The 27,163-nt window shown below is 56.7% G+C and overlaps 1 protein-coding gene across 1 annotated transcript; it reads right to left on the bottom strand.

Moving 5' to 3' along the window:
* Nucleotides 1-302: 302 nt before the first annotated feature.
* PSMD2 (proteasome 26S subunit, non-ATPase 2) lies at nt 303-25,368 on the bottom strand. The gene is made up of 21 exons (XM_030574953.1): nt 25,264-25,368; nt 13,933-13,989; nt 12,763-12,927; nt 12,156-12,277; nt 10,150-10,374; nt 9,656-9,814; nt 8,210-8,354; nt 7,774-7,834; nt 7,261-7,407; nt 6,264-6,370; nt 5,594-5,721; nt 5,430-5,517; nt 4,769-4,931; nt 3,779-3,880; nt 3,557-3,702; nt 3,014-3,097; nt 2,342-2,510; nt 1,690-1,784; nt 1,341-1,467; nt 880-998; nt 303-589 (listed from the first exon to the last, which is right to left on the bottom strand). Exons 2-21 carry the CDS (start codon nt 13,951-13,953, stop codon nt 407-409), a joined length of 2,556 nt encoding a protein of 851 aa, XP_030430813.1. The 5' UTR covers nt 13,954-13,989; nt 25,264-25,368; the 3' UTR covers nt 303-406.
* Between the last annotated feature and the right edge of the window lie 1,795 nt (nt 25,369-27,163).

Raw genomic sequence — 27,163 nt, 5'->3', positions numbered from 1 at the left:
GAATCCACCCACCCCTCAGTGAGCTGGTCCTGTGGTTAATCCCCCTCCCAACCCCTTTGAGTTTGTCTAGCTGGGAAAGGGGGGACGGCACTGGGCCTTGAGCCATCACATCTGCACATGGGGCAGAGCTAGAGATACTACAGGTCCCTGGCAAGGCACCAGCCATTACTCAGCTGTCTGTAGTGCAGGACAGAGGGGACCAGCCCCCCACCTGCACACGCTGTTCCCAGAGAAAACAATAAGCAGCACCAGTCTCTCTCTCAAGTTTATTTTTTAAATCAGCTGTTTCAGTAACAAAACCACCAAGTGGGGGGCTGGGCCCCTCCCCCCAGTGTGATGCCCAGCGCCTGCCCCCATCAGGCACTGCCCAGTGCTGTCTCCCCCGATCCCCTGCCCCCGTGTCAGCTCAGACATCGTAGTTGGGGTTCTTGCGCAGGATGACGAAACCCTCCAGGATGGGGGTGACTGGCAGATGTTCCTCTGTGGCCAGCTCTGCCCGCTCGCCGTGTGCCAGCAGCACTGGCGTCGTGTGCGTCTGGAAGCCAGTGATGGTCTTCGGTTTGCCCGCCTGGCCCACCACGTCTACAGCCTGGACAGGAGGCGAGAGGTTAGAGCCAACGGTACAGAGACAGCCCGGAAACCACGTCTCACCCGCCAGCTGCCAAACTCTGGGACCCAGGTGCCAGGACAGGTGCTGGCGAGGCTTTATCGCTGGCATGAGCCATCATGGCCTCTGCACTGACCCAGCAGCTCCTTGGAGGAAACAGGTCCACGTCCCCATCCGGCCCAGTGACCTCAGAACGGCCCCTCTCTCTGCTCAATAAACTCACCTACCACATCCCCCTCCAGCCAGATCCCCAAGGGACCATGCCTCCTTACCTGTCCCACCCTGACCGACACCGGCAGAGGCCGCAGCTCCTCGTCAAAGGTCACCAGCATGCGCGGCTGCATGGCAGCCACCAGCCCGTACAGAACGTAGTGGGATTTGCCCAGGATGACTAAGGAGAGAGAGAAGACACGTTGGGGGCCCCCAAGGCTCAGCCCAAAGCGAGGTCTTGGTCGCCTGGCCGTGGCAAGGCATCTCAAGAGGCCGCAGCAGCCTCAGTACCAGGATCGCAGGCACGGCCCCACCCACCCACCTCCGTGGGCAAAAGGCAAGGCAGCCCACCCACTAGGAGAGCCTGCCAGCAACCAACACAGCAGGGGATTCCCTGGGGCTGGGAGCAGCCATGTGCCCCACTTCCACACAGGAATAACATCCCTTTGGTCCCAGGAGCCTGCCTGAGGGGCTGGGTGCTGGCTCCCTCTGCTCCAGGAGGATCAGACACACAGGTACTCACTGTTGCGCACGTCCAGGAAGGACACTAGGACGGTCAGCAGGCCCGCGACAGCCACCTGACTCATCAGCTGGCGGTCGCTGTGGTAGGGACACAGGGTGAGTGTCCCCTTCCCAAGGTGGGTCAGACCCTGCGCAGCAAGCAAAGAGCACGTGAGCACAGGGGGCTCCTGGCCAGGCTGGCATAAGACCTGACAGTGACACCCCAGGCCCACCACTCACTGAGCAGGTGCTGTCCCCCACCAGCTGATCAGTCCAGCTGACTTCTGGGGCAGGACGCAGCTGGGAAGCGCTCAGAGCACCGGAACCCCCACCCACGCCAGGGGATCAGGGCCGGCAGCTCCGGTAGTCACCTGGGCCAGCCGCACCATGAAGAGGTTGTTTGGGTCTTTGGCATGGTACTGGGCCAGCTGCCTCAGCATCGCAGCCAGCCGGGCATTGTTGGTGCCTGCAAACAGGAGAAACAGGGTGAGCAGGAAGCCCCGGGAACAGGCACAGATCCTAGCCTGGGAACAAGCATTCAACCCCCTCCACTTCCCTCCAGCCAGGGTGCTGGGCCACATGCAGCCCCCCCTGCTGGCATAATCCACACGCTGCATCCAACAAGCTTGGGGCACAAGGGCCCATTAGCCACCTCCCGCCCCCAGAGATCCTGCCCTCCCGGCCCTGCTGCTTCCAGCAGGCCCAGGTCCCCTTTGCCCATGGGCCCTTCCCAACCTCACCTGGCACCCCTCAGATGCTGGCAGTAATTGACCAGCGGCCCAGTTAACAGTAAGGCTCCCGCCCGCCAGCAACAGGTGGCCAGGCGAAGGCAGCCAGTTTCACGCAGCCACTGGAGGAGGGCATCAAAGCTACTCAGCCACGACCCCGAGCCGAGTTACCAGCTGCTGCGCTTGGACAAGGAAGCCCCTGAACGTATCCTGGACGATGGGGGGTGTCCCAAGAAGCAAACTCCATCACCGACCCACCTCCCGCTCGGTGCCCCCGGGCCCACGCAGCCCTTACCGCTGCCCACCATGCCCATGGCAAAGATGGAGTTGTAGGAGACCTCGGGGTCAGCATCGTGGGAGAACTTGCTGAGGGTGTCGAGGATGTTGAGGCGCGGGTTGGAGACGGAGATGAGCGCCAGGGCAAGGGGCACGGCTCGGCGTAGGGTGGGCTCCCCATACCTCAGCTGCACAGAAAGGAGGAGAGAGACATTAGCCGCCAAAGCAAGGGACTATCACTCCCAGGCCACCTGGCCCAGGCCATTCTCCTCGTCCCTGAATCCACTCACGAGTCAGGGACTTGCAGCCACTAACAGAATTTCTGGAACTGCCCCAGGGCTGCAGCAAACGAAAATCCCACCAGGGCCCTCTGCTGCTGCAGCATCAGGACCGGATCCAGGGGACCAGAGGAGAAGCAATGGTCTCACCCAGAGCGGACATGGCCCCAGCCTGCTGGGAGTGGGGCAGAGGGTTACGCAGTCGGTTTGAGGGCAGCGCCCCAGCTTGGCACTCCCCACACTCTCCTGTGCCTGCTCGTTTGTGTCCCCACTTCCCAGCCTGGATCCAGCTCCACTGCACCAAGCCCTTCGCTGGCGTTCGGCTCAGCTCCGGGCATGTCCCTCGCTCTGCCATGGAGCACCCTGCCCTGCCATCCCTGAGGCAGAGCACCCTGCCCCGCAGCATCACTCACCAGGTGGCCGAACGTGCGCAGAGCCATCTCAGCACCGATCTCCTCCCCCATGGCGATGAGCGCGATCCCCAGCACTGCCACGCCCTGCAGGAGAGGAGGTGGAGAACTGGCCGGGGAGCTCCGTCACCCGTCCACCATAGGCTCCCCAGACCACGTGGGACCAACCCAGAGCAGGGCAGTATTCCCCCTCCCCCAGCAGTCAGGGAGATAGTTCCCTCCCAGTACGAATAGCTCCACGTTGGGCCAGTATAGCCCTTCTAGTACAGCTCCCTTTGGGGAGCAGGCGTCCGTGCTACCCCGGCTGAGCTGTGCAGAGATTCACCCTGCCCAACCCACTCAGCCTCTCTGGCAAGCTCTCATCTCCGGCCCAGGGAGCTGCCCTTGCCCATCGCCAGCACTGGCAGGTTCTCACAATGGGCAGTTCTGCTGCAGGCCCATCCCCCTCCCGCAAATCCACTAGGGCCACAAGAGATCCCCAGTGGTCTCCCCACCAGGAAAGGGTCCAAGCAATGGGGATTGTCTGCTCCCTCTCGCCCATCCCACCTGGTGGGCGCCCATGTCAGCTGAGCTCTCCTTCTTGTCCTTTTCCTTCTTGTCCTTCTTCTCCTTGTCCTCCTCCTTCTCCTTGGTGTCGAAGTGCTCGCTGCAGATGTGGAGCAGCTGCTGCACCTTCAGCACGTTCCCTGAGCCTGGGGGAAGGAGGGACGATGGTGACTCTGGGCACTGGCCCAGCCCACCCCCCTGCCAAGCTGGCCAGAGACTCACCCGCGTAGGCGCAGATGTCTACCAATGTGTTGGCGAAGCTGCGGAAGGGCTCCGACACCACCTCCAGCGCCGCCAGGATAGCCTCGATGGCCTCCCCCTTCCCTGCCGAGGAGAGCACAGGGCAGCCCATTAGAGCAGCACAGCCCCAGGCCCCCTGTTGACACACACCAGGCTCCAGCTGGGGGGCTCGAACCAGCAAGTCCCAAGTTCCTCAGTGAGCGTCCCTAGCCAGCAGGGTCCTGAGCAGCACTGGTGTTTCTCCACCAAGGGGTGCAGTGCATGCCTGGGGCATGGCTGGACCTGCTCAGAACGTTCCAGATCCTGCAACAAAATGGGACTTACACACACCCCCCAGCACCCAGCTCTAACTGGCACATCAGCCCCCCTACCCATAGTGCCCCCCCCCGCTGCCTCTCAGAACCCAATGCCAGGCCTTGGCAGCAGCAAAGGATTATGGGCAGGGCCGGCTTTAGGACACGTGGGGCCCAATTCGAAAGAGCTGCCGCCGAAGATAGCGGCGGTAATTTGGCGGCAGCTCAATCGGTTGCCGCTGTTTCCGGCGACACTTCAGTGGAAGGTCCTTCCTCAGCAGCAGTTGTCTTCCGGGGCCTTCCCTTGCGGGGCCCCTCTTCCAGACACTGAGGGGCCCTCTTAGGCCTAAGGCCCGATTCACAGAAATCGGGGGAATAAGCCTAAAGCCCGCCTGGATTATGGGATAGAATGGGCCACAGAGCAAGGTTTTAATGAACCGTCCTGTGGGCAAAACGTCAAGTCCCTGATCTACAGCACTACCCCCTCAGGTCAGCCAGGGGCCACTGCCCATCAGCACTCTGAGCCCTAAGAACGGGCTCAGACAGTGACGGTACCCTGGTGAAGCGGGAAAGGCCACACCCTCCTTGCAACAGCCCCCAAGTGGCCCCCAGCTCCAAAAAAGCCCGCTCCACCCCTGCCACCATGCGCAGATCATCTGAGCCCCAAACCCATCCTTACCCAGGTGGTTAAGGCCCAGGCCGAGCGGCAGCCACCTGGCATAGGTGTCCTTCAGCTCAGTCTCCGACTTCTCCATGATGGTCTGGAGGATGGTGGAGGTGACGTCCCCATTACACGAGCCCACCGCTATCATGCCACAGGCCAGTGCCGTCACGCCGGCCACCTGGGGCGGGAAGGAGGGAGAGCTGAGCTCACTGAGTAACAGCCCTGTCTGCACCCCAGAGCTTTTGGGGGACAGCTCAGAGGGGCTCGCACTGGGAGCAGCCTCTGGATTACAGGGAGAGGGGGCAGGAACAGCTGAAGCAATTGGAGCTGAGCATGTGAAGCAACCTCAATGCTTGGGCAGCGGAGGGTCTGAGGACTCGTGTTCAGACCCAGAGGTCTCTGGAGACCGTGCTGCTCCTGTTGGCTCCCACTGACTGTGGGGGGAGACTCTGGGGACACTGTTGGGTCCCATTTCGCAGGGTATCCTGAAGAGCTGCAGCTCAGGGGCCCACTGCCCCCACCTGTCTTTTATCACCGCTACCCTCCAACCATGCTGGGGAGCAGCTGAGAGGCAGGGCCAGAGCTTGGGTTGGAGGCAATGTCAATACTCCCACCTCCCACTGTCGACCCTCTCCCACCCCCGAGATCAGTGCGCTGGCCTGGCCTGAGCCCTCACCTCCATGCTGGACTTAGAGTCTCCCATCACGGGCAGCAGCAGAGTCAAAACGTCTTCCCGGTTGGACCCAGCGTAGGCCAGTCCCAGCCTGCAACAGAATCCCAAAGTAGCGTTAGCCACGGGAGCCGCCCTGTGGCGGGAGCAGGGGCTGGGCAGGCCCTTACCCAAAGATGGCGCCGATCCTCATGGTGTTGCTGTTGTGGAGGACGTAGTCGGACAGCAGAGCGAGGGCAGGGTCGCACTCGTTCCTCACCCCCGAGTTCACAATGCCACAAGCCAGCAGGGCTCCCGACTGCAGGATAAAGGCACCATCAGCCAGACCATCATAGGGCTGCCTTGGGGACAGCTAGCATATGCAGTTATTGCACCACACGCAACAGGGGGTGCCCAAGGTCTACCCACAGGGCTACACCCAACTCACACTAAAGCAGGCAGGTTGCATGGGTTGCAGAGGTGCAGCCTGTGGGAACTACAAGCCCCATCATGCAATGCTCCATTGGGCCCAGAGCAGATACATTGCCTGCTGGGACTTGTAGTCTCCAAAGGTCATGCCTCTGCATTAAGGGGGCATCGTGGGCCCCCCAGTGAATCTCAATGAGCAAAGCTTCAGCCAGGGAGCATGTGGTGGCAATCACCAGTCGGGACCCAGAGAGGAGAACAATGCAGCAGTTCTCAGACAGGGTGAAGAATTCAGCTGGGCAGACTGAGGTTGGTACTTATATCCCTGGCAGGACTGGCCCTGCAGCTATGCCACCAGACGTGCCAGCATGTGAGCCATGGCTCCATGGCCAGTGGGGCTGCACCTTAGCCCGAGCCCAGAGCAGCACCATCCACCTTAATGTAGTCCTCGGAGGAATACAGGTACTTGTCGATCTGCGTGAGCCCCCCATCCACGTCCCACAGCAGGATCATCCCCAGCGAGGCTGCAGCACTCAGCATACCTGCAGCACAAGGAGAAGCCCCCATGTCAGACTGGAATCATGACCAGGCCTACAACCCCAGACGAGAGCTGGGATTCCCCGGTGGCTCCTTTCCCTTGCACACTCTGTATTCCTAACCATGCTGGGCATGGGGGAGCTCCTCAGAACACTTCCACTGGGGCAGTCAGCTCTTTCTGTAGCCTTGGTTTCCCTCTGCTGCCTTTGGGGGCCCAACCAGGGAGCAGCCCCAGGGACAGAGGGGCACAGAACTCTACAGCACATTCGCTGGCAGTTCCCTTCTCCCAGACAGTCAGTCTGGATACTCCACAAGGGTCAATTCCTCTGTCACAGGCTGCTGGAGCAGTTTGGCCTTGACTCCATGTAAAGGCGGCATTTGAGGCCTCCACGCAGGGGCTGGGAAGAGATGTACAGGGGAGGCAGGCAGGTAGGCCTGTAAAACAAGCTGCCTTCATCTATAACCCAGAGAGGTGGCCTGTGCAGACTCCAGGCCCCAGTATGCAGTGCAGCCTGGTAAATCAGAGCCAACTGGAATGCTGCATGCTGGGATATGTAGTCCCTATGAGTTACAGCGGCCGCCCCAGCTGCACCATTCTACATTCAAGTTCACACGTGGCTGTCAGCCGGCGTGACCCATAAGGGGTGCTTTCCCCGTGAGGATCAGGTGGTCCTGGGAGTTGCAGGCACAAGCCAGCAGGATTGGTTATTTAACCCACAGAAGCGAGGGCTTAGGGGCTGAGAGGCTGGCTCAGAAATTCCAGGCATGGGGCTCAGGGGATCCCTTGGAAAAGCTGCCGGATGCTGCCAGATACAAGCTGCCATTTGGAAAACCTCCTGCAGAGCTCAGTCCCCCCCTCCGTGAGAGTCCAACCGCCCTGTCCTGTCCCGCTCACCGTGATCCTTGTTTTTATACAGCCACTTATTGCCATCATCCGTCAGCAGTTTGTCCTGCCCGAAGGCTGCGTTCACAAAACCGTTCACAAAGGACGACGCCAAGTTCATCCGCGCAGAGTCCACCTGGGAGCCACTGCCGCCGAACCCTGAGGGAGCAGAAACCCCAGAGCGAGCCGGGCAGAGCATCACAACGCAGCTTTGCCAGGCCCAGAGAGCTCGGCAGTGTCTCCCCGTGCCCGGCCCTCCTCGGTAGGGCCCCGAACATTTGAGTGCCCAATCCCAGAGGCTCTTTTACCCTCCTCACCCTGCTAAGCCCCCGAGAATGGCCAAGGAGCCCGAGCCAATTCAGCGCAACCCCGGGGCTGCAACTGCGGATGGACCTGTCCCGACACACATCAGGCCAGAGGCTCGCATGCTCTAGGATGAGGCGGCCAACTTGGCTACGCCTGCACTCAGCGACGTCCCATCCCCATGCAGGAGGAAGTGAAGGAGGAGATGCAGCTTTCACTTACGGTTATTTTCCAGGTGTGTTTTGTAAATGTCATCTGGCACTTTGGGCTCCATTATGTCCAGCTGCAGAGAGGAGGAGAGAGGAGGAACTCACCTCCCTAGCCAAAGCTGCCACTCTCACAGCCCCTCCGAAGGGAGGGTGCGAACGCAGCAGCAACCGAGTCCCTGGCAGCCTGCTCCTTGCCAGGCACACAGCCAGTACATAGGGGCTCTTCCTGATGTGACCAAGCACATATTGGGGGTGGTGGGAGACCACACGCACTGACACCCCCCCATACAAGTCAGTGGCTCTGGATGTGTCTGTTCCCCCCAGGAGCCCCAGTTTGAGGGCAGCCTAGCCTCCATGCCAGCACCCAGCAGTTGAGGACCTTGGGTGCAGCCCTGAGCCTTCTCCCCACCCCACGCCAGCTTGCTGAGAGGCCAGGTCAGGCACCTCACCTCTCTGGCCAAGGCCAGGAAGTTGCTGTTGAGCTGGACATTGGACATGATCTCGGTGAGGTCCTCGTACTCCTCCACGTCCTCGTTTAGCTCCAGGAAGACGCCATGGCGGCCCAGCATGAAGGCCATCTGCTTCTGGATGACCCTGTCCCGGTGAGGGAGAGAGGGGGAGTCAATGCCAGGCAGTGAGGGCCTGGGCTCCCCTCCCCTTGGCACAGACCTCCTGTGGTACTCTCACTACAGCTTCTTTCTCCCCTCAAACAGACCCAACCCAGCCTGAGGAAACACAGCCAGTCAGGCTGTCCATGGCTCCCATCCCCCCGAATTCCCAAGAGCAGCTCCCAGATCACAAGCCAGAGGGAGATGTGATGGCATCAGGGGCTGGGCCAAGCTGCGACCCTGCACTGTGGTAGGACCTTGCTCTACAGGTCAAAGGGAACTTTCCAGTCAGCTTCGTGTCTGAACTCCTGTCTGCCTCCTGCCCACTCACCCGCCTGGCAGAGCCGTGGCTGCCACGCCGGCCTGGAAGGAGGTTCCCATTCCAGGGGCACGCAGGGACCAGCCTAGAGAGCAGCTACTGACGCCCCATCCCAGAAAAGCCGCTAAAGCTTGGCCCTTCAGAACCAGCCGAGCAGAGGCAGAAAACGGGGCCAGGGCAGAGTACCAGACAGAGGGCAGCACTGCTGGAGAGTCCCACCATCCACTCTCCATACCTGGAACAATGGTACAGCCAACCCACCAGGCCTGTCAACAGAGCTGGAGCATGGGAACGTCAAGACAAAGAGCGTAAGTCTCTCCTGCTTGAGCTACAGGAGTTAACTCCCTTAGTCAGCAGCTGTAGTAGATTCTTATCGTATGTGGAGCAACCATTAGAGGGGGCTCATGAGTCTCGTTGTTGAGTGTAGGTTACCCTAGCGGTGCTCATTTCATGCCCCAAACTCAGCAGTTAGAGGGGAGCGAGAAGGCTCAAATTTCAGTCCAACACCAACAGGGGCAGGACAAGGGGGTTTCGCCAGATCAGCAGCCTTAGAGGTCAATGCCCTGAACGTGTAAATCCTGGGCGGCAGAAGGGCAACCCTGCCACCACTGCACTGCCAACAAAGGGGCCCTCTTGGGCAAGCAGCGGGGGGCCAGGGCCCCTGGTCCGTTTGGTCCTTGGCCTCTCTGCTGAGGCTGCCAGCAAGGGACCAGTTAGTGCCAACTGTGATGGTGGTTTTAATGATGAAGCCACCTGTCATGCTACAAGGTGAACCGAGAACCCAGACTCATTCCATAGCACTCAAGTCCCCTCAGGTGGCACTAACGCCCAGTCGCTTCCAGCCTGGGCTAGGAGAGAGGACCTGGAAGTGGTAGGATCTGTATCCCATGACAACAAGGCAGAGGCTGGTCTACCACAGCTCCCTTCCCGAGCAGGGCCCTGGCTCTGAAAAGCCGCTCTCCACCTACACGTCTTTGCAGGAGGTGAAGATGTCCTCCACCAGCTCCATGTCGTTCAGCATGAGGGCCAGGCGCAGGGCTTCCGGGTAACGGCTGAACTTGCGGAAGATTCCCAGGGCACAGCGGAGGAGGGCTGAGTTCTCAGGTTCAGGGACGTAGCTCACACAGCTTCGGGAAGGGGAGACAGAAAAAGGTAAGTCCAGCTGCTACTGAGACCCGAAACAGACAGGTCTTACTGCTCAGAGGGGAGATCTGGGCTAGTGCACAGAGCCCTGCATGCTCCAGCCAGCCCCTCAGCAGCTCACTCTGACAGCTGCTCTTATGTAGCTGTATCAAACACTCTCAGTCACCTAGAGCAGAAAGTGTTCCAGCAATCATGGCACGCGGCCATCTATTGAGGGATTTCTGCACCACACAGGGGTGGTTTCCAGCTTTCAGTAGGACAGGCAGAGCTCCAATTGCAAAGGGCCAATCCCCATCCCAGAGCAGCCTGGCCCCCTCACCTGGTCAGGTACAGGCAGACCTTGGAGTAGGCGTTGTCATCAATATACTTCTCTAGCATGTCCATCTGCTCAATCTCCATCAGCAGGTCACAGGCTTCGTGCTCCGCATTGTGGGCCATGTTGTAGGGCACAATCTCCTTCACCAGGGTTAGCAGCGTTTCCCTCTGGGCCTTGTCAGCCTCATCAACCTCCTGCCATTCCTTCGCAACCTCGCCTGCCAGGTGTCTGTGGGTGCAAAGGGAAAGAGACCATCATAACACAAAGCAACAACCTGGCGCTCAGGGCAAGACGGCTACAGCACCACTTCTCCTACAGGGCTGCGATCCCTGTGGTGCATAACAGAAGCTGCACGCCCTAGTCTGAACAGGGTAACAGCCCACAAGGGGCTAAATCCTGGGACCATGGCTGAGATACGCCTATTGCTGGATAGTTCACAGTCCTCCAAGGAGATGGCTTCCAATCAGATCAGACATGTCAGTGAAGTCCAACAACCCTCTCACAAACCCATGTCTGAACATCCAGCCCTGAGCTGCCGGGGGCAGCACCCACACAGTCCCACTGACTTTCTTAACACCAACGGAAACAGAAACAGATGCTCTTTGGGGCAGGCAACCAACTGGGCAGATTTTCCATCTTCTCTGAGATATGAGGAAGCACAGGTTCCACATGCTAATTGGTGTACATTAGCCCCCAGCCTGGTCCAGAGTTTTTCATTCAACTTGGGGAACTTGAGTACACACAGGCCAGTGCACATAATAAGCCTCCTAAGGCAGGGCTCAAAGGAACCACTTGACTTGTTCAGAGAGGGACCTGGCCAAATAGGCTTTAGCTCAAAAAAAGTTTCCAATCATACTGGTTGGAAATAACTTTCTAAATGTGAGCCAATGCAATGCTATCTACCTGAGCTTGCTGACGCGCAGCTTCAGGGTCTCAGCAGCTGCTCAGCACTTTACCAAGAAAAGAGTGACATTTACAAGCTCTCTTTCACAGCTGTTTCCATCCCCCATCACCAAACTGACAAGAATCAGGTCAATTTCACTCTGCCCCTGTTTGGGGAATCTGATCTGCAGAACCAGACATTCTTAAAAACTGGCTGAAAGGATGATATACTAATATTTGGGGGAGGAGGTACGGGGGGTGCAGGGAGACACACACAGGGTCAGCGTTAGGTCCAGCCTTCTTTATTAAAGAGAAGGGAGTAAAAAGTACATTAATTAAATCTTTAAACAGATACTCAATCAAAAGGAGTGGCAAATACCAGTGAGGACAGAGAAACGATACAAACAGACCAAGAGAGACTGGAGACATGGACAAAGAATAAGATATTAATCTTAAAAAAAGACTGATTTTGAAATGTTTATTCATAGGCCAGAAGGGCACAGGCCCTCTTTCTATAGCTGCAAGGAGATTTCCCTGGAAATTTGCACTCAGCTCTGGGACCCTCCATCCCAGAGGACTCAAGTCCTGAAGCAAGAAGGGGGCAGCCCCATTCTACACAGCTGGGGGGAGACCGTTTGGGGCACTGTGCCTCAGACTACCACACTGATACTGACAGGTTGGTGGAAGTACAGAGAAAAGCCAAGAAACAGTTCAGGGGCTGGAGCTTATGCGGGATCATTAAAAGTGACGGATCTACCTAGCTTGGCAAGGCAACTGGGCAAGCAATGATCCCAGCGTGGGCACATCTGGGTGTAAGCAGAAAGGAGGGATATTATTCACAGGGCTGCGGCTAGAAGGAATGAGATAAGAATGGGCATGGCTGACTACCGAGGTCGTCTTGTCACAGAAATCTATCCACCTCACTCATCACCCTGGACTCAGACCGACCAGCCCGTGGAACAGTTTCCCAAGGGAAATGGGGGACGAGCCCCATCGTGGGAGACATTTAATCAGGACTGGATCACGCATTACATATACAGTAGGGATCCAGGGGTGGGCTATATGGAAGCAAGTACAGTTTTTTCTATATGACTTCTATGAATCCTATTCCTGGCCCCATTTCTCACCTGACATATTCATGTCCCCATGATGCCAGCTCCTCCTGGGACCCCACTAGCCGGTATTTCAGACACTCTCGCTCCCCACTCATGGTCATCGCCAGAACAGATATTATGTCAGCTGCAAAACGCTGCGGGAGAAAGTGCCGAGACAGTAACCCCCAGGCCACACAGAGAGCTAAGTAGCACCACACCCTTTCCTGCACCCTCAGTGTGGAAGAACAGCACATGTACACTGCAGCACTCAGCAGGCAGGGAGACCCTGCGAAACTACAGCTCCCAGCATGCAATTTGATTCAAAACACTTTAGCAGCGTGACAAGATGCACATGTGCTGCCGAATAACTGCAAATCGTTACACCTAGCAATTCACACAGCATATGCAGGGTTCCATCCACCCAGCATGTGCAGAACTCGAGCCCCTGATCATCTTGTTACTGTCCAGTGCTCGTTTCAGTGGCAGGTGCTGTGTAGTCTGATGCTATCTAAAGATCTTTGCTCCATTTTCACACAGATAGCGAGAGTCAACTTGTACTCTACACAACCAGGTTGCTGCACTGCCATCCCCATGTGCCCAGTGATTCCAGCCCCACACCCAGTAGCTGGGAACCACTGACCTTGTTCTCTCCAGGAGCCATGTTCTCATAGATCTCCTTCAGCTTGCCATAGTGAGGCCGTAAGAACTTCAGGGGCTTCGGAACAGAAGTCATGGAGGTTGTGGAAGAACGGATCTGCCTACGCAGCTCCTCCAGGGCGGGGCGATACAGAGACGTGTCCTTCTCCTGCAAGGATCAACTGCATCTGTCAGGAAGTGGCAGCTGCCTGCAGCATCCCAGACCTGCCTGTTCCTTCCAAGCACAGGCAGCCGGCCACAGTGCTGAGCAGTCAGACCCCTGCCCAGCCATCCAGCTCATTTGGAAACATACAGGACTCCGGCTTCTACCAACTTTGGCACCTTGCTGTGGGACTCAACCAGATGTGACTCACCGGGGGGGCTCCTTGTCCACATGCTTGGCGGACAGACTGGTATCGTATCGGGTCAAACAACGCATCGAACGCTGTAACACATGGCAACAAAGACCAGCCCCACAGAGCAGCTTGAAAGTTTCTGCCCCTTCTAATCCCACAGAAAGGTCTGGGGAAATCCGTGAGCTTTGCCCATACACCCATGGCTGGCAAACTATGGCATAGAAAGCTAGTTCTACAGTCAGGGATTTGACAGCGAACCCTCTTCTCCCTCCAGCAGGGGCACCTTAGCCAAACTCAGTTGCTATAACGGTGCGAAGGGAAAGCCTGGGTCTCTAACAGCTACCAGAAAGGAGACATTTAATAAAAGATGCGGCTGCCTTGCACTAAACGTGTGCTGCTCCTGGGGTCTGGGAGGGCCGGGGACTGTAACAGGCCAGCAGCTTGCAGTGGAGGTGAAGTCACTAATGAGTGAATGTTGTACGCAGGGGAGAAAAACCTCTTAGATAAGCAGCAGGCTGAGAAGCATGGGATGTGTCATTTCCAATCCCAGGGGATAAAACCCAGAGACCAGCCACTGGTTTACGCTGATTCCGGGCCATCAGAGAGTGGGGGGCGGGGGGGACCATACTCCCACGGAAAGCTGCACATCCAGCACCCACTCCCCCCATTCCAAGAGGCTTTGCTGAGGGGGAGCTCCAATACTGAGGGGATCCTGATACTGCCCTTCCAGAATGGACCCAAAGGCAGGGGGCGCTGCGTGACAGAGCGTGACTTGAGGGGAGAAGGGGACAGGCCCATTAGGGGAACAGGGAACTTACCCCCAAGCGCTCCACAAGCATCTCCAATTCATCCTGCAGCTGTTTGTCTTCCTCAGACTGCAACAAAGGAGCAGAGGAATGGGCATCAGCCCTAGCGGAAAGCTTCCCGCAGCCCCACAAAATACCAGCAGCCAGTGGCAGCCCGGGGGAGGGACCAACGCACACGCTGCGTCCAAGAGGCTCCTCAGCTGGCAGAACCAATGTGCGCAGGAGCACACACCTTTACCTGATTTGCACTCCCACTTTGTGCTTCTGACTGCAGCAAGACGCCTGGCTCGCAGGCACCCTCAGCCATCACAGGAGCCAGCACTCTGCTCCCGGGCACAGGCTGAGAGAGTTCCTGCCTGGCCTACCTATTATTCAGCCCACTACACCGATACGACTGCTGAGCTGTGCACAAGCGGAGCCTAGCACTGCAGCTCTCATCCTTCCTCATTCCTCCTCTTCCTCTGTGCTCCTTGTGGGCAGGGACCATGGCTTTCACCAGTTCAGAGCAGCAGCCAGGGGCCTTCAGGGAATCTTAGAAATAGGGCCCTACCAAATTCATGGCCATGAAAAATGCATCACGGACCATGAAATCTGGTCTCCCCCCGTGAAATCTGATCTTTTGTGTGCTTTTACCCTATACTACTCAGATTTCATAACTCCACCAGAGAGGTCCTTTGGGGCCATATGCCTGTCCCAAGTCAGGATAAAGGAGGATGGTTGGGCGTGGGGCTAGCAACTCCACCCTGTAAAAAATCATCCTGCTACAGAAATGCCAACAATAGAAACAATAGAGACTTTTACCCTGGAAAAAGAATGGTCTTCAACTCGAAGATGCATGACGCTGGGTGGTAAAAGCCGTGAGGAAGCCACTAAGCCGATTACCCTTCTTGCAACCAGGAGGATTACCATAGGTACATGGCGACCTTCAGGCTGATAGCAAAAATATGGGCTATACCTGGAACCAGCTAGAGCGAATGGCCCAGGATAGAGGACTCTGGAGATCTGTGGTTGGCGGCTCATACCCCGATTGGGGTGACGGGCATGAGTGAGTGCGTGACTCAGATTTCATGAGGGAGACAAATTAGGGTTCCTGACCCAAACAGGAGTTGCAAGGGGGTCATAAGCTTATTGGGGGGGGTTATTGCCACCACCCTTACTTCTGCGCAGTCTTCAGAGCTGGGTGGTCAGACAGCAGCAGCTGTGCGCTGGGCACCCAGCTCTGAAGGCAGCACCCCCCCTCCCCTAGCAGCAGCACCACACAAGTAAGAGTAGCGATACCACACAATGCCAGGCCACCATTACTTCTACATTGCTGCCTTCGGAGCTGGGCGGCCAGAGAGTGGCAGCCCCTGACTGAGGCCCAGCTCACAGGCAGCAGCACAGAAGTAAGGGTGCCAATACCATGCCAGGCCATCCTTCCTTCTGCGCTGCTGCTGCTGGCAGCGGCTCTGCCTTCAGAGCTGGACACCGGCCAGCAGCCACTGCTCTCCAGCTGCCCAGCTCTGAAGGCAGAGCCACTGCCAGCAGCAGCACAGAAGGAAGGATGGCATGGTACAGTATTGCCAGACCTACTCCTGCACTGCTGCCTGCGAGCTGGGCCTCAGTCAGTGGCTGCCACTCTCTGGCCGACCAGCTCCGAAGGCAGCAATACAGAAGTAATGGTGGCCCGGCACAGTGTGGTGTCGCTACTCTTACTTGTGTGGTGCTGCTGCTGGGGGGGGGGGGGAGAGGGGGCTGCCTTCGAAGCTGGGTGCCCGGCCAACAGCTGTTGCTTTCTGACCACCTAGCTCTGAAGGCTGCGCAGAAGTAAGGGTAGCAGTACCACAACCTTCCCTACAATAACCTTGCAACTCCCCACAACTCCTTTTTGGGTCAGGACTCCTACAATTACAACTCTGTGAAATTTCAGATTTAAATAGCTGAAATCACAAAATTTACTATTTTTAAAATCCTATGACAGTGAAATTGACCTAAATGGACCATGAATTTGATAGAGGCCTAGTTCTTCTTCGGGTGCTTGCTCATATTGATTCCAGTCAGGTGTGTGGGGGCCGCATGCACATTCATCGGAAGATTTTTACCCTAGCAACACTCGGTGGGCCAGCTGGGCGCCCCCTGGAGTGGCGCCACTATGGCGCCGGATATATACCCCTGCCGAGCCAGCCACCCCTCAGTTCCTTCTTACCGCCCATGTTGGTCATTGGAACTGTGGAGCACGGCTTTGCTGATCTCCACATCCCCAACTACTCGTAGTTCTCTACTCCTCACTGTGTTTATAGTTCGAGTTCTTCTACTTATAGTTAGTATTAGTGCTTAACTTTATAGTTAGTGTACATAGTTGAAAGCAGCAAAGAATCCTGTGGCACCTTATAGACTAACAGAGGTTTTGGAGCATGAGCTTTCGTGGGTGAATACCCACTTCTTCAGATGCATGTAATGGAAATATCCAGGGGCAGGTATATATATGTGTGCTAGCAAGCAAGCTAGAGATAATGAGGTCAGTTCAATCAGGGAGGATGAGGCCCTGTTCTAGCAGTTGAGGTGTGAAAACCAAGAGAGGAGAAACTGGTTCTGTAATTGGCAAGCCATTCACAGTCTTTGTTCAATCCTGAGCTGATGGTGTCAAATTTGCAGATGAACTGAAGCTCAGCAGTTTCTCTTTGAAGTCTGGTCCTGAAGTTTTTTTGCTGCAGGATGGCCACCTTAAGGTCTGCTATAGTGTGGCCAGGGAGGTTGAAGTGCTCTCCTACAGGTTTTTGTATATTGCCATTCCTAATGTCTGATTTGTGTCCATTTATCCTTTTCCGTAGAGACTGTCCAGTTTGGCCGATGTACATAGCAGAGGGGCATTGCTGGCATATGATGGCGTATATTACATTGGTGGATGTGCAGGTGAATGAACCAGTGATGGTGTGGCTGATCTGGTTAGGTCCTGTGATGGTGTCGCTGGTGTAGATATGTGGGCAGAGTTGGCATCGAGGTTTGTTGCATGGATTGGTTCCTGAGCTAGAGTTATTATGGTGTGGTGTGCAGTTACTGGTGAGAATATGTTTCAGGTTGGCAGGTTGTCTGTGGGCAAGGATTGGCCTGCCACCCAAGGCCTGTGAAAGTGTGGGATCATTGTCCAGGATGGGTTGTAGATCCTTGATGATGCGCTGGAGGGGTTTTAGCTGGGGGCTGTATGTGATGGCCAGTGGAGTCCTGTTGGTTTCTCTCTTGGGTTTGTCTTGCAGTAGGAGGCTTCTGGGTACACGTCTGGCTCTGTTGATCTGTCTCCTTATTTCCTCATGCGGGTATTGTAGTTTTGAGAATGCTTGGTGGAGATTTTGTAGGTGTTGGTCTCTGTCTGAGGGGTTAGAGCAGATGCGGTTGTACCTCAGTGCTTGGCTGTAGACAATGGATCGTGTGATGTGCCCGGGATGGAAGCTGGAGGCTACCCAGAAGCCTCCTACTGCAAGACAAACCCAAGAGAGAAACCAACAGGACTCCACTGGCCATCACATACAGCCCCCAGCTAAAACCCCTCCAGCGCATCATCAAGGATCTACAACCCATCCTGGACAATGATCCCACACTTTCACAGGCCTTGGGTGGCAGGCCAATCCTTGCCCACAGACAACCTGCCAACCTGAAACATATTCTCACCAGTAACTGCACACCACACCATAATAACTCTAGCTCAGGAACCAATCCATGCAACAAACCTCGATGCCAACTCTGCCCACATATCTACACCAGCGACACCATCACAGGACCTAACCAGATCAGCCACACCATCACTGGTTCATTCACCTGCACATCCACCAATGTAATATACGCCATCATATGCCAGCAATGCCCCTCTGCTATGTACATCGGCCAAACTGGACAGTCTCTACGGAAAAGGATAAATGGACACAAATCAGACATTAGGAATGGCAATATACAAAAACCTGTAGGAGAGCACTTCAACCTCCCTGGCCACACTATAGCAGACCTTAAGGTGGCCATCCTGCAGCAAAAAAACTTCAGGACCAGACTTCAAAGAGAAACTGCTGAGCTTCAGTTCATCTGCAAATTTGACACCATCAGCTCAGGATTGAACAAAGACTGTGAATGGCTTGCCAATTACAGAACCAGTTTCTCCTCTCTTGGTTTTCACACCTCAACTGCTAGAACAGGGCCTCATCCTCCCTGATTGAACTGACCTCGTTATCTCTAGCTTGCTTGCTAGCACACATATATATACCTGCCCCTGGATATTTCCATTACATGCATCTGAAGAAGTGGGTATTCACCCACGAAAGCTCATGCTCCAAAACCTCTGTTAGTCTATAAGGTGCCACAGGATTCTTTGCTGCTTTTACAGATCCAGACTAACACGGCTACCCTCTGATAGTTGAAAGGGGGATCAGGGATTAGCCCCTTTCCTCCGCCCCGGTGCAGGCCATGCCCAAGGCACCGGGATTCAAACCGTGCTCGGCGTGCCAGAAGCCGATGCCAATAGGGGATCCCCACAACTCCTGCCTCAAGTGCCTAGGGGAACCCCACCTTGTTGACAAGTGCCACATTTGCAAGTCCTTTAAACCAAGGACGAAGGAGGAGTGGGACTTTTGATTGAAGCAGCTCCTCATGGAGTCGGTACTTACTCCTGCAGCATCGGCACCGAGCGCCCAACAGACTGCCTCGGTAAGGAGCGCCCCTTCGGCTCCGGATCGCCCCGGTACTGAGAAGGACTCTCGGCACCGACCTTTACTGGCACCGACTTCTCGGCACCGCTCCCTTTCCCCGACTGGGAAACAACATGCTGCTACAACTTCAGCCTCCCAGAAGGAGCACTCGTTGAAGACAATTCGCTGGGCACCGTCTTCCGCGGTGCCGCCGCAGAGAGCTGCTCCACCTGGGACGGCACCGTCGATTCCCGTCCCACAAGGGCCGTTGAGTCCGGTGCCAGACAGCTCCCCGCCTCCTGCTGTGGTTGAGCTTGTTCTCCCTTCTACGCCGGAGACCTTCTCTACGGCAAGGGAGCTCATTTCGATGACGGAGCCGACGTGTCCTCAACCTCCGGCACCGCTGGTGCGGGTTATTCAATCCATCAGCAAGCCGGCCCTGGTAAGGCCTCCGTCCGTCGACCCGCCAGAGAGACGTCGTTCCAGATCACGGTCTTGCAGACGCTCTCGATCACGTTGCTCGCAGTCCCGGCACCGCTCTCTATCGCGGTACCGGTCGCACTCGCCGCGCCGTTCAGCATCACGCTCACTGGACAGATACTCCCGGTAACGATCGGCCTCTTGGCACCGATCTCGGTACCGTGTATCCCGCAGTCACTCCAGGCAATGGGGCTTGAGATCCCGGTCGACCTCCCAGCACCATTACGGTAGAAGGTCCCGGTCTCGATCGCGGTACCGCCATAGCCCCCGGTACCGTCCCGGGATCGAGCGTCCAGAACAGTGCCGTCCTCACAGGGCCTCTCGGCACCACCATGGCCTTCGAGACACACTTCAGTATCTCAGGCCGGAAGTGCATCATACCATCCGGAGGCTGACTCTGACGTCCCCAGCCACTATCCGGAGAGACAAGGCCACGAACAAGGGCCTCATCACTGGTCTTTCTGGACACCATGGGCATGCCACCAGGCTCAAGGTGCCCCATCAGTGGCTCAGCACTCAGCCCCCTCAGAACACCAGGTACCAGAGGCAACAGTGAGCCGCCCTCCCCCTACGGGGACGGATGAAGGTCCAGTTCCATCGGTGGGCACAGAGGTTCCACCTGATCCAACTGATGCTCCTCCTGTACATGACCCACCTCAGGACCCATTGGTCCTGGGCCTCTCCTCCTCTTCCTCACCTGATGAGGCGGTAGCAGGAACATCCTCCTCAAGCCCTCTGCCAATCGATCTCAGGGCCCATCAAGACCTTGTGAGGCGGGTGGCCCAGAATATGGATTTGCAGATGGAGGAGATCACTGAGATAGAGAACCCGGTCGTGGACATCTTATCAGCTGATGCACCTACCAGAGTGGCGCTCCCGTTCATCCGCACTATACAAGCCAATGCGGACACCATTTGGCAGTCTCCAGCTTCAATTCCACCTACAGCTAAGGGAGTAGAGAGGAAATATACAGTCCCCTCAAAGGGGTACGAATACCTCTACACACATCCACCTCCCTGCTCTCTGGTTGTCTAATCGGGGAACGAACGGGAGCGTCACGGCCAGCAAGCATCAGCTCCTAAGGCGAAGGAGGCTAGACGCATGAACCTCCCAGGCCGCAAAATATACTTGGCTGGGGGCCTCTAACTTAGGGTGGCAAATCAACAGGTCCTCCTAAGTCGGTACAATTTTAACACTTGGGTGTCAGTGGGGAAGTTTACAGAGCTTCTTCCCCAGGACTCCCATCCAGAGCTTACGGCCCTGCTCAAAGAGAGTAAAAAGGTGGCAAGAACCTCCCTCCAGGCCTCTCTGGATGCCACGGACTCAGCGGCCAGAACTCTGGCAACCGGAGTGATGATGAGGCGTATCTCCTGGCTCCAGGCTTCAGGCCTTCCCCCTGAATTACAGCAGACCATTCAGGATTTACCCTTCGAGGGACAGGGCCTCTTCTCAGACAAAACCGACCCCAGGCTACAAAGCCTCAAGGACAATCGTGTCATAATGCGCTTGCTGGGCATGCACACGCTAGTGACCCAACGAAGGTCCTTCCAGGCCCACCCATACCGCCCGTATAACCAGACTAGGCCGCGTCAGGAGGCTACCAGACGGCGCGGCAGGGGGAATCGGCGCAGGCAGTCTGGCCCTCAAGGATCCCAAAGTCAAGTGCCTCCTAAACCACCAGCGGGGCCTAAGGACGGCCCACCAGTTATCCTACCGGATCCTTCTCCCTCTTTTTTCAACCGCCTCTCCCATTTCCTCCCTGCCTGGTCCCAAGTAACCTCCGATCGTTGGGTCCTTCGCATGGTGGAAACGGGATACCATCTACAATTTGTTTCAACCTCTCCCTCCCAACCTCCCTACCCGTCCCTCTTCAGGGACCCCTCTCACGAGCAATTCCTCTGGCAAGAGGTCCAGGCGCTCTAAAGCTGGGAGCCATAGAGGAGGTGCCAAAAGACATGAGGGGCAAGGGGTCCTATTCCCGTTACTTTTTAATCCCCAAGGCAAAGGGAAGTCTACAACCAATCCTAGACCTGGGAGAACTCAACAAATTCCTGATAAAGTTGAAGTTCTGCATGGTATCCCCTGGGGACCATCATCCCATTCCTGGACCCGAGAGACTGGTTTGCCGCCCTCGACATGAAGGACTCGTATTTCCACATCGCCATTTATCCTCCACACAGACGGTATCTTCGTTTTGTGGTCAACCACCAACACTTTCAGTTCACGGTTCTTCCCTTTGGCCTTTCTACAGCTCCAAGGATCTTCACCAAATGCATGGCTGTAGTTGCCGCCTCCCTCAGGCGTCGAATACACGTCTTCCCGTATCTCGACGACTGGCTTATTCGAGGGACTTCTCGCTTACAAGTATCGCAGCACCTGTGCATCGTCAGAGACCTCTTTGGGAGCTCAGGTCTCATGATCAACACAGGAAAGTCTACTCTCACGCCCATGCAGAGAATAGACTTCATCGGAGCCGTTCTGGACTTCACTTTGGCCAGAGCCTGCCACCCCCAGTCTCATTTTCAAACAAAGGCTTCATTAATTCACAGTCTTCAATCCTTTCCGACAACGTCGTGCGGTCTTGCCTCGGCCTGGTAGGTCACATGGCCTCCTGCACCTTCGTGACCAAGTACGCGAGACTACGTCTCCGTCCCTTCCAAACCTGGCTGGCTTCAATATACCGTCCTCACAGAGACAGTCTGGATTCCATGCTCACTATCCCCAGGAAGGTTCTCGACTCCTTCACTTGGTGGTTAGACCCCTCTCTGGTCTGCGCAGGGATATCTTTCCACCCACTGCAACCCTCGGTAGCCCTAACCACAGACGCGTCATCTCTGGGTTGGGGTGCCCATCTCTGGAGCCGACACACTCAAGGCCTCTGGTCGCCCCTAGAGCTGTCCCGGCACATCAATGTGCGGGAACTGAGAGCAGTCCATCTAGCATGCCAGGTGTTTCGGGACGATCTGCAAGGCCGTTGTGTTGTCCGTGAATACTGATACACAACGGCCATGTTCTACATAAACAAGCAGGGCGGAGCACGCTCCTTTCTCCTCTGTCAAGAAGCCATCCACCTCTGGGAATCTTGCATAGCCCACTCTATCGATTTGGTAGCGTCTTTTCTCCCAGGAGTCCAGAACACTTTGGCAGATCACCTCAGCAGATCCTTCCTGTCTCACGAGTGGTCGATACGCCCGGACGTTATCCATTCTGTTTTCCGGAGGTTGGGCTTTCCCCACATAGACCTCTTTGCCTCTCAAGAGAACAGGAAATGCCAGGTGTTCTGCTCCTTCCAAGGACGCTCCCTGGGCTCCCTCTCAGATGCATTCCTGATCCCGCGGAAGAGCACCTACTTTATGCCTTCCCGCCGTTTCCGCTCGTCCACAGAGTCCTACTCAAACTCCACAGGGACAGAGGCCACCTGATCCTCATTGCCCCAGCATGGCCGAGGCAACATTGGTTCACCCTGTTGTTCGACCTCTCCGTGGCAGACCCGATCCCCCTACCACTCTGGCCGGACCGCATAACGCAGGACTTCAGCAGGCTTCACCATCTGGACCTGCAATCCCTTCATCTGACAGCATGGCTGCTACGTGGTTGAGCCAGTCGGAATTGCGTTGTTCCGCCTCGGTACAACAGGTGCTCGTTGGCAGCAGGAAGCTTTCCACAAGGACGACATATCTCGCCAAGTGGAAGCATTTCTCCCACTGGTGTGCTCAGAGTAACTTAATCCCCAGACAGGTTTCTGTTCCCATTGTCCTGGATTACCTATGGTCCCTCAAAGAGCAGGGCCTGGCGGTCTCTTCTATAAGGGTGCATCTCGCAGCTATTTCAGCCTTCCACCCGGGGGAAAGTGGCAGCTCAATCTTTTCTCACCCCATAGTTTCCAGGTTCCTTAAGGGATTGGAGCGGTTGTACCCCCAAGTCAGACGCCCGACCCCTACCTGGGATCTCAACCTGGTGCTAGCCAAACTCATGGGTTCCCCTTTTGAGCTCTAGCCACCCACTCACTGCTGTTCCTCTCCTGGAAGACAGCCTTCCTTGTCGCTATCACCTCAGCAAGACGAGTATCAGAGCTTCGAGCTTTGACAGTGGATCCCCCGTATATGGTATTCCACAAGGACAAGGTACAGCTGCGACCACAACCGGCATTCCTCCCTAAGGTAGTGTCCACTTTCCATGTTAATCAAGACATCTTTCTCCCAGTTTTTTTTCCCGAAGCCGCATTCATCACGTTGGGAACAACAATTGCATACCTTGGATGTCCGCAGGGCTCTCGCCTTTTATATCGAGAGAACCAAACCCTTCCGAAGGTCACCCCAGCTCTTTGTAGCCGTGGCAGACCGGATGAAAGGCATGCCAGTCTCTTCCCAAAGAATTTCATCCTGGGTGACATCCTGCATCCGAACATGCTATGAATTGGCTCACATTCCGGCTAGCCATCTCACCACCCATTCTACTCGGGCGCAAGCCTCATCTGTCGCTTTCCTGGCCCATGTCCCCATCCAGGAAATCTGTTGCGCTGCTACCTGGTCTTCCATTCACACCTTTGCCTCACACTACGCATTGGTCCAGCAGTCCAGAGACGATGCCGCCTTTGGCTCAGCAGTTTTGCATTCCGCAACGTCTCACTCCGACCCCACCGCCTAGGTAAGGCTTGGGAATCACCTAATTGGAATCAATATGAGCAAGCACTCAAAGAAGAAAAGACGGTTACTCACCTTGTAACTGTTGTTCTTGGAGATGTGTTGCTCATATCCATTCCACACCCGCCCTCCTTCCCCACTGTCGGAGCAGCCGGCAAGAAGGAACTAAGGAGCGGTTGGGTCGGCAGGGGTATATATCCTGCGCCATGGCAGCGCCACTCCAGGGGGTGCCCAGCCGACCGAGTGTTGCTAGGGTAAAAATCTTCCAACGAACATGCACACAGCGCGCGCGCACCTAACTGGAATGGATATGAGCAACACATTTCAAAGAAACAGTTACAAGGTGAGTAACCGTCTTTTATAAATAACCAGTTCTGCGCCTCTCTCCTCTCTCCTCCTATCCACAGATGGCCATGGCTGGGGGTGGGGTATTGTGGGGCAGGGACGTATCGCCGAGGGGGGAGGGGGGGTATCAGCAAGGACAAGTATCACCGGGGGGGAGGCGGTATCGCGGTCAGCTGCGTATCACCAGGGGGAAGGCGGGTATCGGCGCCGGGGGGGGGGGGAGGCAGTATTGCGGGCAGGGGCATATCACCAGGGGGAGGAGTGTATCGCAGGGACAAGTATCATCGGGGGGGAGGGAAGAGGTATCGCAGGGCAGGGGCATATCGGTGCCCCGGGGGGGGAGAGGTGGTATTGCCAGGGGCTATCGGTACCGGGGGGAGGCGGTATTGGTGTTGGGGGTAGTATCGGTGCAGGGGGAGGCAGTATCACCGGGGGGGGGGGTATCAGCATCGCCGGGGGGGAGGCATCAGCCCCGGGGGCGGGGAGGCGCTATTGCCGGGGAGGGGGGTATATCGGTGCAGGGGGGGTATTGGCGCCGAAGGGGGGTAAGAGGCGGTATCGCCAGGGGAGGCGGTATCGCCGGGGGGGAGGCGGTATCAGTGACAGGGGAGGCATCAGTGCGGGGGGAAAGATGGTATCGCCGGGGGGGAGGTGGTATCGGTGACGGGGGGCGGGAAGCGATATCGCCGGGGTGGGGTATCAGCGCCGGGGGGGGGCCGTATCGCCGGGGGATATCGGTGCCAGGGGGGCGGTATTGCCGCCGGGGGGGTATCGGTGACGAGGGAGGCGGTATCGCCGGGGGGAGTATCGGCGCCGGGGGGGAGTATCGGAGCTGGGGGGAGGCGGTATCGCCGGGGGGGAGGTGGTATCAGTGACAGGGAAGGCGGTATCGCCGGGGGGGGAATATCGGCGCCGGGGGGGGGGAGTATCGGAGCTGGGGGGAGGCGGTATCGCCGGGGGGGAGGTGGTATCAGTGACAGGGAAGGCGGTATCGCCGGGGGGGAATATCGGCGCCAGGGGGGTATCGGTGCGGGGGGAGAGATGGTATCGCCGGGGCGGGGGGAGGTGGTATCAGTGACAGGGAAGGCGGTATCGGCGCCGGGGGGGGAGTATCGGAGCCGGGGGGGAGGCGCTATCGCGGGCAGGGGCGACACGGCGCCGGCCGGCCGGGCCCGGCGTGACTCAGCTCCGCGCCCGGCCCGTGCGGAGGCGCGTCCCGCTCTCACCAGCTCCTGCTCCTTGTCCGCCGGCGCCGCCGGGTCCTTCCGGTCCTTGGTCCACGGCCCCCCCGACTTCTCGTCGCCGCCCCCCGCCGAGGCCCCCGCCTGCGACCGGCTCTGGCCCCCGCCGCCGCCGTCCTCCATCGCGCCGCTCCGCGCTGAACTGCGCCGGCGCCGGGGTCGCTCGCGGGGCGGGGCCGAAAGGGACCAATCGCGGGGAGACAAACCATGCCACGTGACCCAGTGGTGCTGATGGGCGGGGATAGTTGCATGGGGCGGGGCTATTTTAGGGGGCGGGGCCAGTGAGGAAGGCGGAGCTTAACGGGTCGAATGCGGAGGGGCCCCCGGACCTGACTCGCCGCACGTGGCGCTGGTGGCACGTGCGGTCCTGCCCCGCAGCGGGTGGGGGCTGCTGGCCGTTCTGCTCCCCTAGGGCTCTTACCCGTTGGCCAACCTGGGAATTGTTGGAAAAGTACCAAGAGCTCTGGGGCAGGAGCACCCAGCCCACTGCACCAGCTCCACCCATCCATCTAACCAACCATCTGTCCGGCCTCCTGCCCAACCCAGTGCAACAGTGTGATGGTCTGTACCTTGGGGGAACATGCAGCACCCCGTGTTCATCCTTGTAAAATGCTTGTGCGGTAGCCAATGCAAAGTTTGTCATGTTGGGTGTCTTCGGAAGGCTCATGAGATACTGAGCATTGTTATAGTGATGTTACAGTAGTGTTGTAGGTTATAATTTCATGTATGTAGTTATGAGGCTGAAAATATATCCTTGTGGCTTAAAATAAGCCCAGGCAAAAACTCCAAGAGAAGGGAGGTAGTTCACACCTCATCAGGGCATGTATGGGACAAACTCAGCCAAGCCTCACAGGAACAAAGGACACTGGCCTAGGCAGCAACAAAAGGATCTGTTGGACTCTGGAAGGAGTCACTCCTCCCCCTTCCTTTGGGCAGTTTGGGACTGCAATGAGGTAACATCACCTGACTCTGAAGAGGGAAGGGACAAAGTCAAGAGGGAAGAAAGGACATGATAAAAGGGAGAGACGTTTGCCATGCTCTTCCTCTCTCTTCCACCTACATCTACAGACACCACCACGAAGCAACTTGATCAAAAGGGAGAGCCTGGCTGAAGAGCAACCAGCCAGTCTGCGGTGAGAAGCATCTAGTTTGTAAGGGCATTGCAAGTGTCAAGATCAGCTTAGAATGTGTTTTGCTTTTATTTCATTTGACCAAATCTTGTTATGCTTTGACTTACAATTACTTAAAATCTGTCTTATTAGTTAATAAACCAGTTTGGCTATTCGACCTGAAGCAGTGCATTTGGTTTGAAGTGTGTCAGAGACTCCCCTTGGGATAACAAGCCTGGTGCATATCAATTTCTTAGTTAAATTGACAAACTCATATAAGCTTGCAGGCATAACTGGACACTGCACGACAGAGGTTCCTAGGAATGTGTCTGGGATTGGAGATATTGGCTAGTGTCATTCGGTTGCAAAATCCAAGGAGCAGCTTACATGCTAGGCAATGCGTGAATAGCCCAGGAGAGGGGGTTCGCACTGCAGAGCAGGGTAAGGTTGGCTCCCAGAGTCAAGGATTGAAGTGACCTAACAGATCACCGGTCCAGATAACACCAGGGGAATGTCACAAATGGCTCCGCCCATCCGTCTGCCTGTTCAACCATCCATCCATCCTCCTGCCCAACCCACTGCAACTGCTCTGCCCATCCATCCATCCAACCCTCCATCCATCCTCATGCCCAACACACTGCAACAGCTCCAGCCATCCACCCATCCACCCATCTGTCCATCCATCTCCAGTCCAGCAAACTGCAATAGCTCCACCCATCCATCTGTCCACCCATCCTTCTTTCTGTCCATCCATCCTCCTGCAAAATACACTATCG

This window comes from Gopherus evgoodei, chromosome 9 (genome assembly GCF_007399415.2).
Source record: "Gopherus evgoodei ecotype Sinaloan lineage chromosome 9, rGopEvg1_v1.p, whole genome shotgun sequence".
NCBI classification, from domain to species: domain Eukaryota; kingdom Metazoa; phylum Chordata; order Testudines; family Testudinidae; genus Gopherus; species Gopherus evgoodei.
Note: the sequence above shows the minus strand (reverse complement) of the source record. Positions and strands in the feature narration are given on the sequence as shown.

Coding starts and splice junctions, on each gene's coding strand:
- PSMD2 (XM_030574953.1), bottom strand. CDS start 13,953: ATGCTTGTGGAGCGCTTGGGG. Junction 4,932..5,429: donor ACTCTAAGTCCAGCATGGAG/GTGAGGGCTCAG, acceptor TTCCCGCCCCAG/GTGGCCGGCGTGACGGCACT. Junction 999..1,340: donor CTTCCTGGACGTGCGCAACA/GTGAGTACCTGT, acceptor CTCTCTCCTTAG/TCATCCTGGGCAAATCCCAC.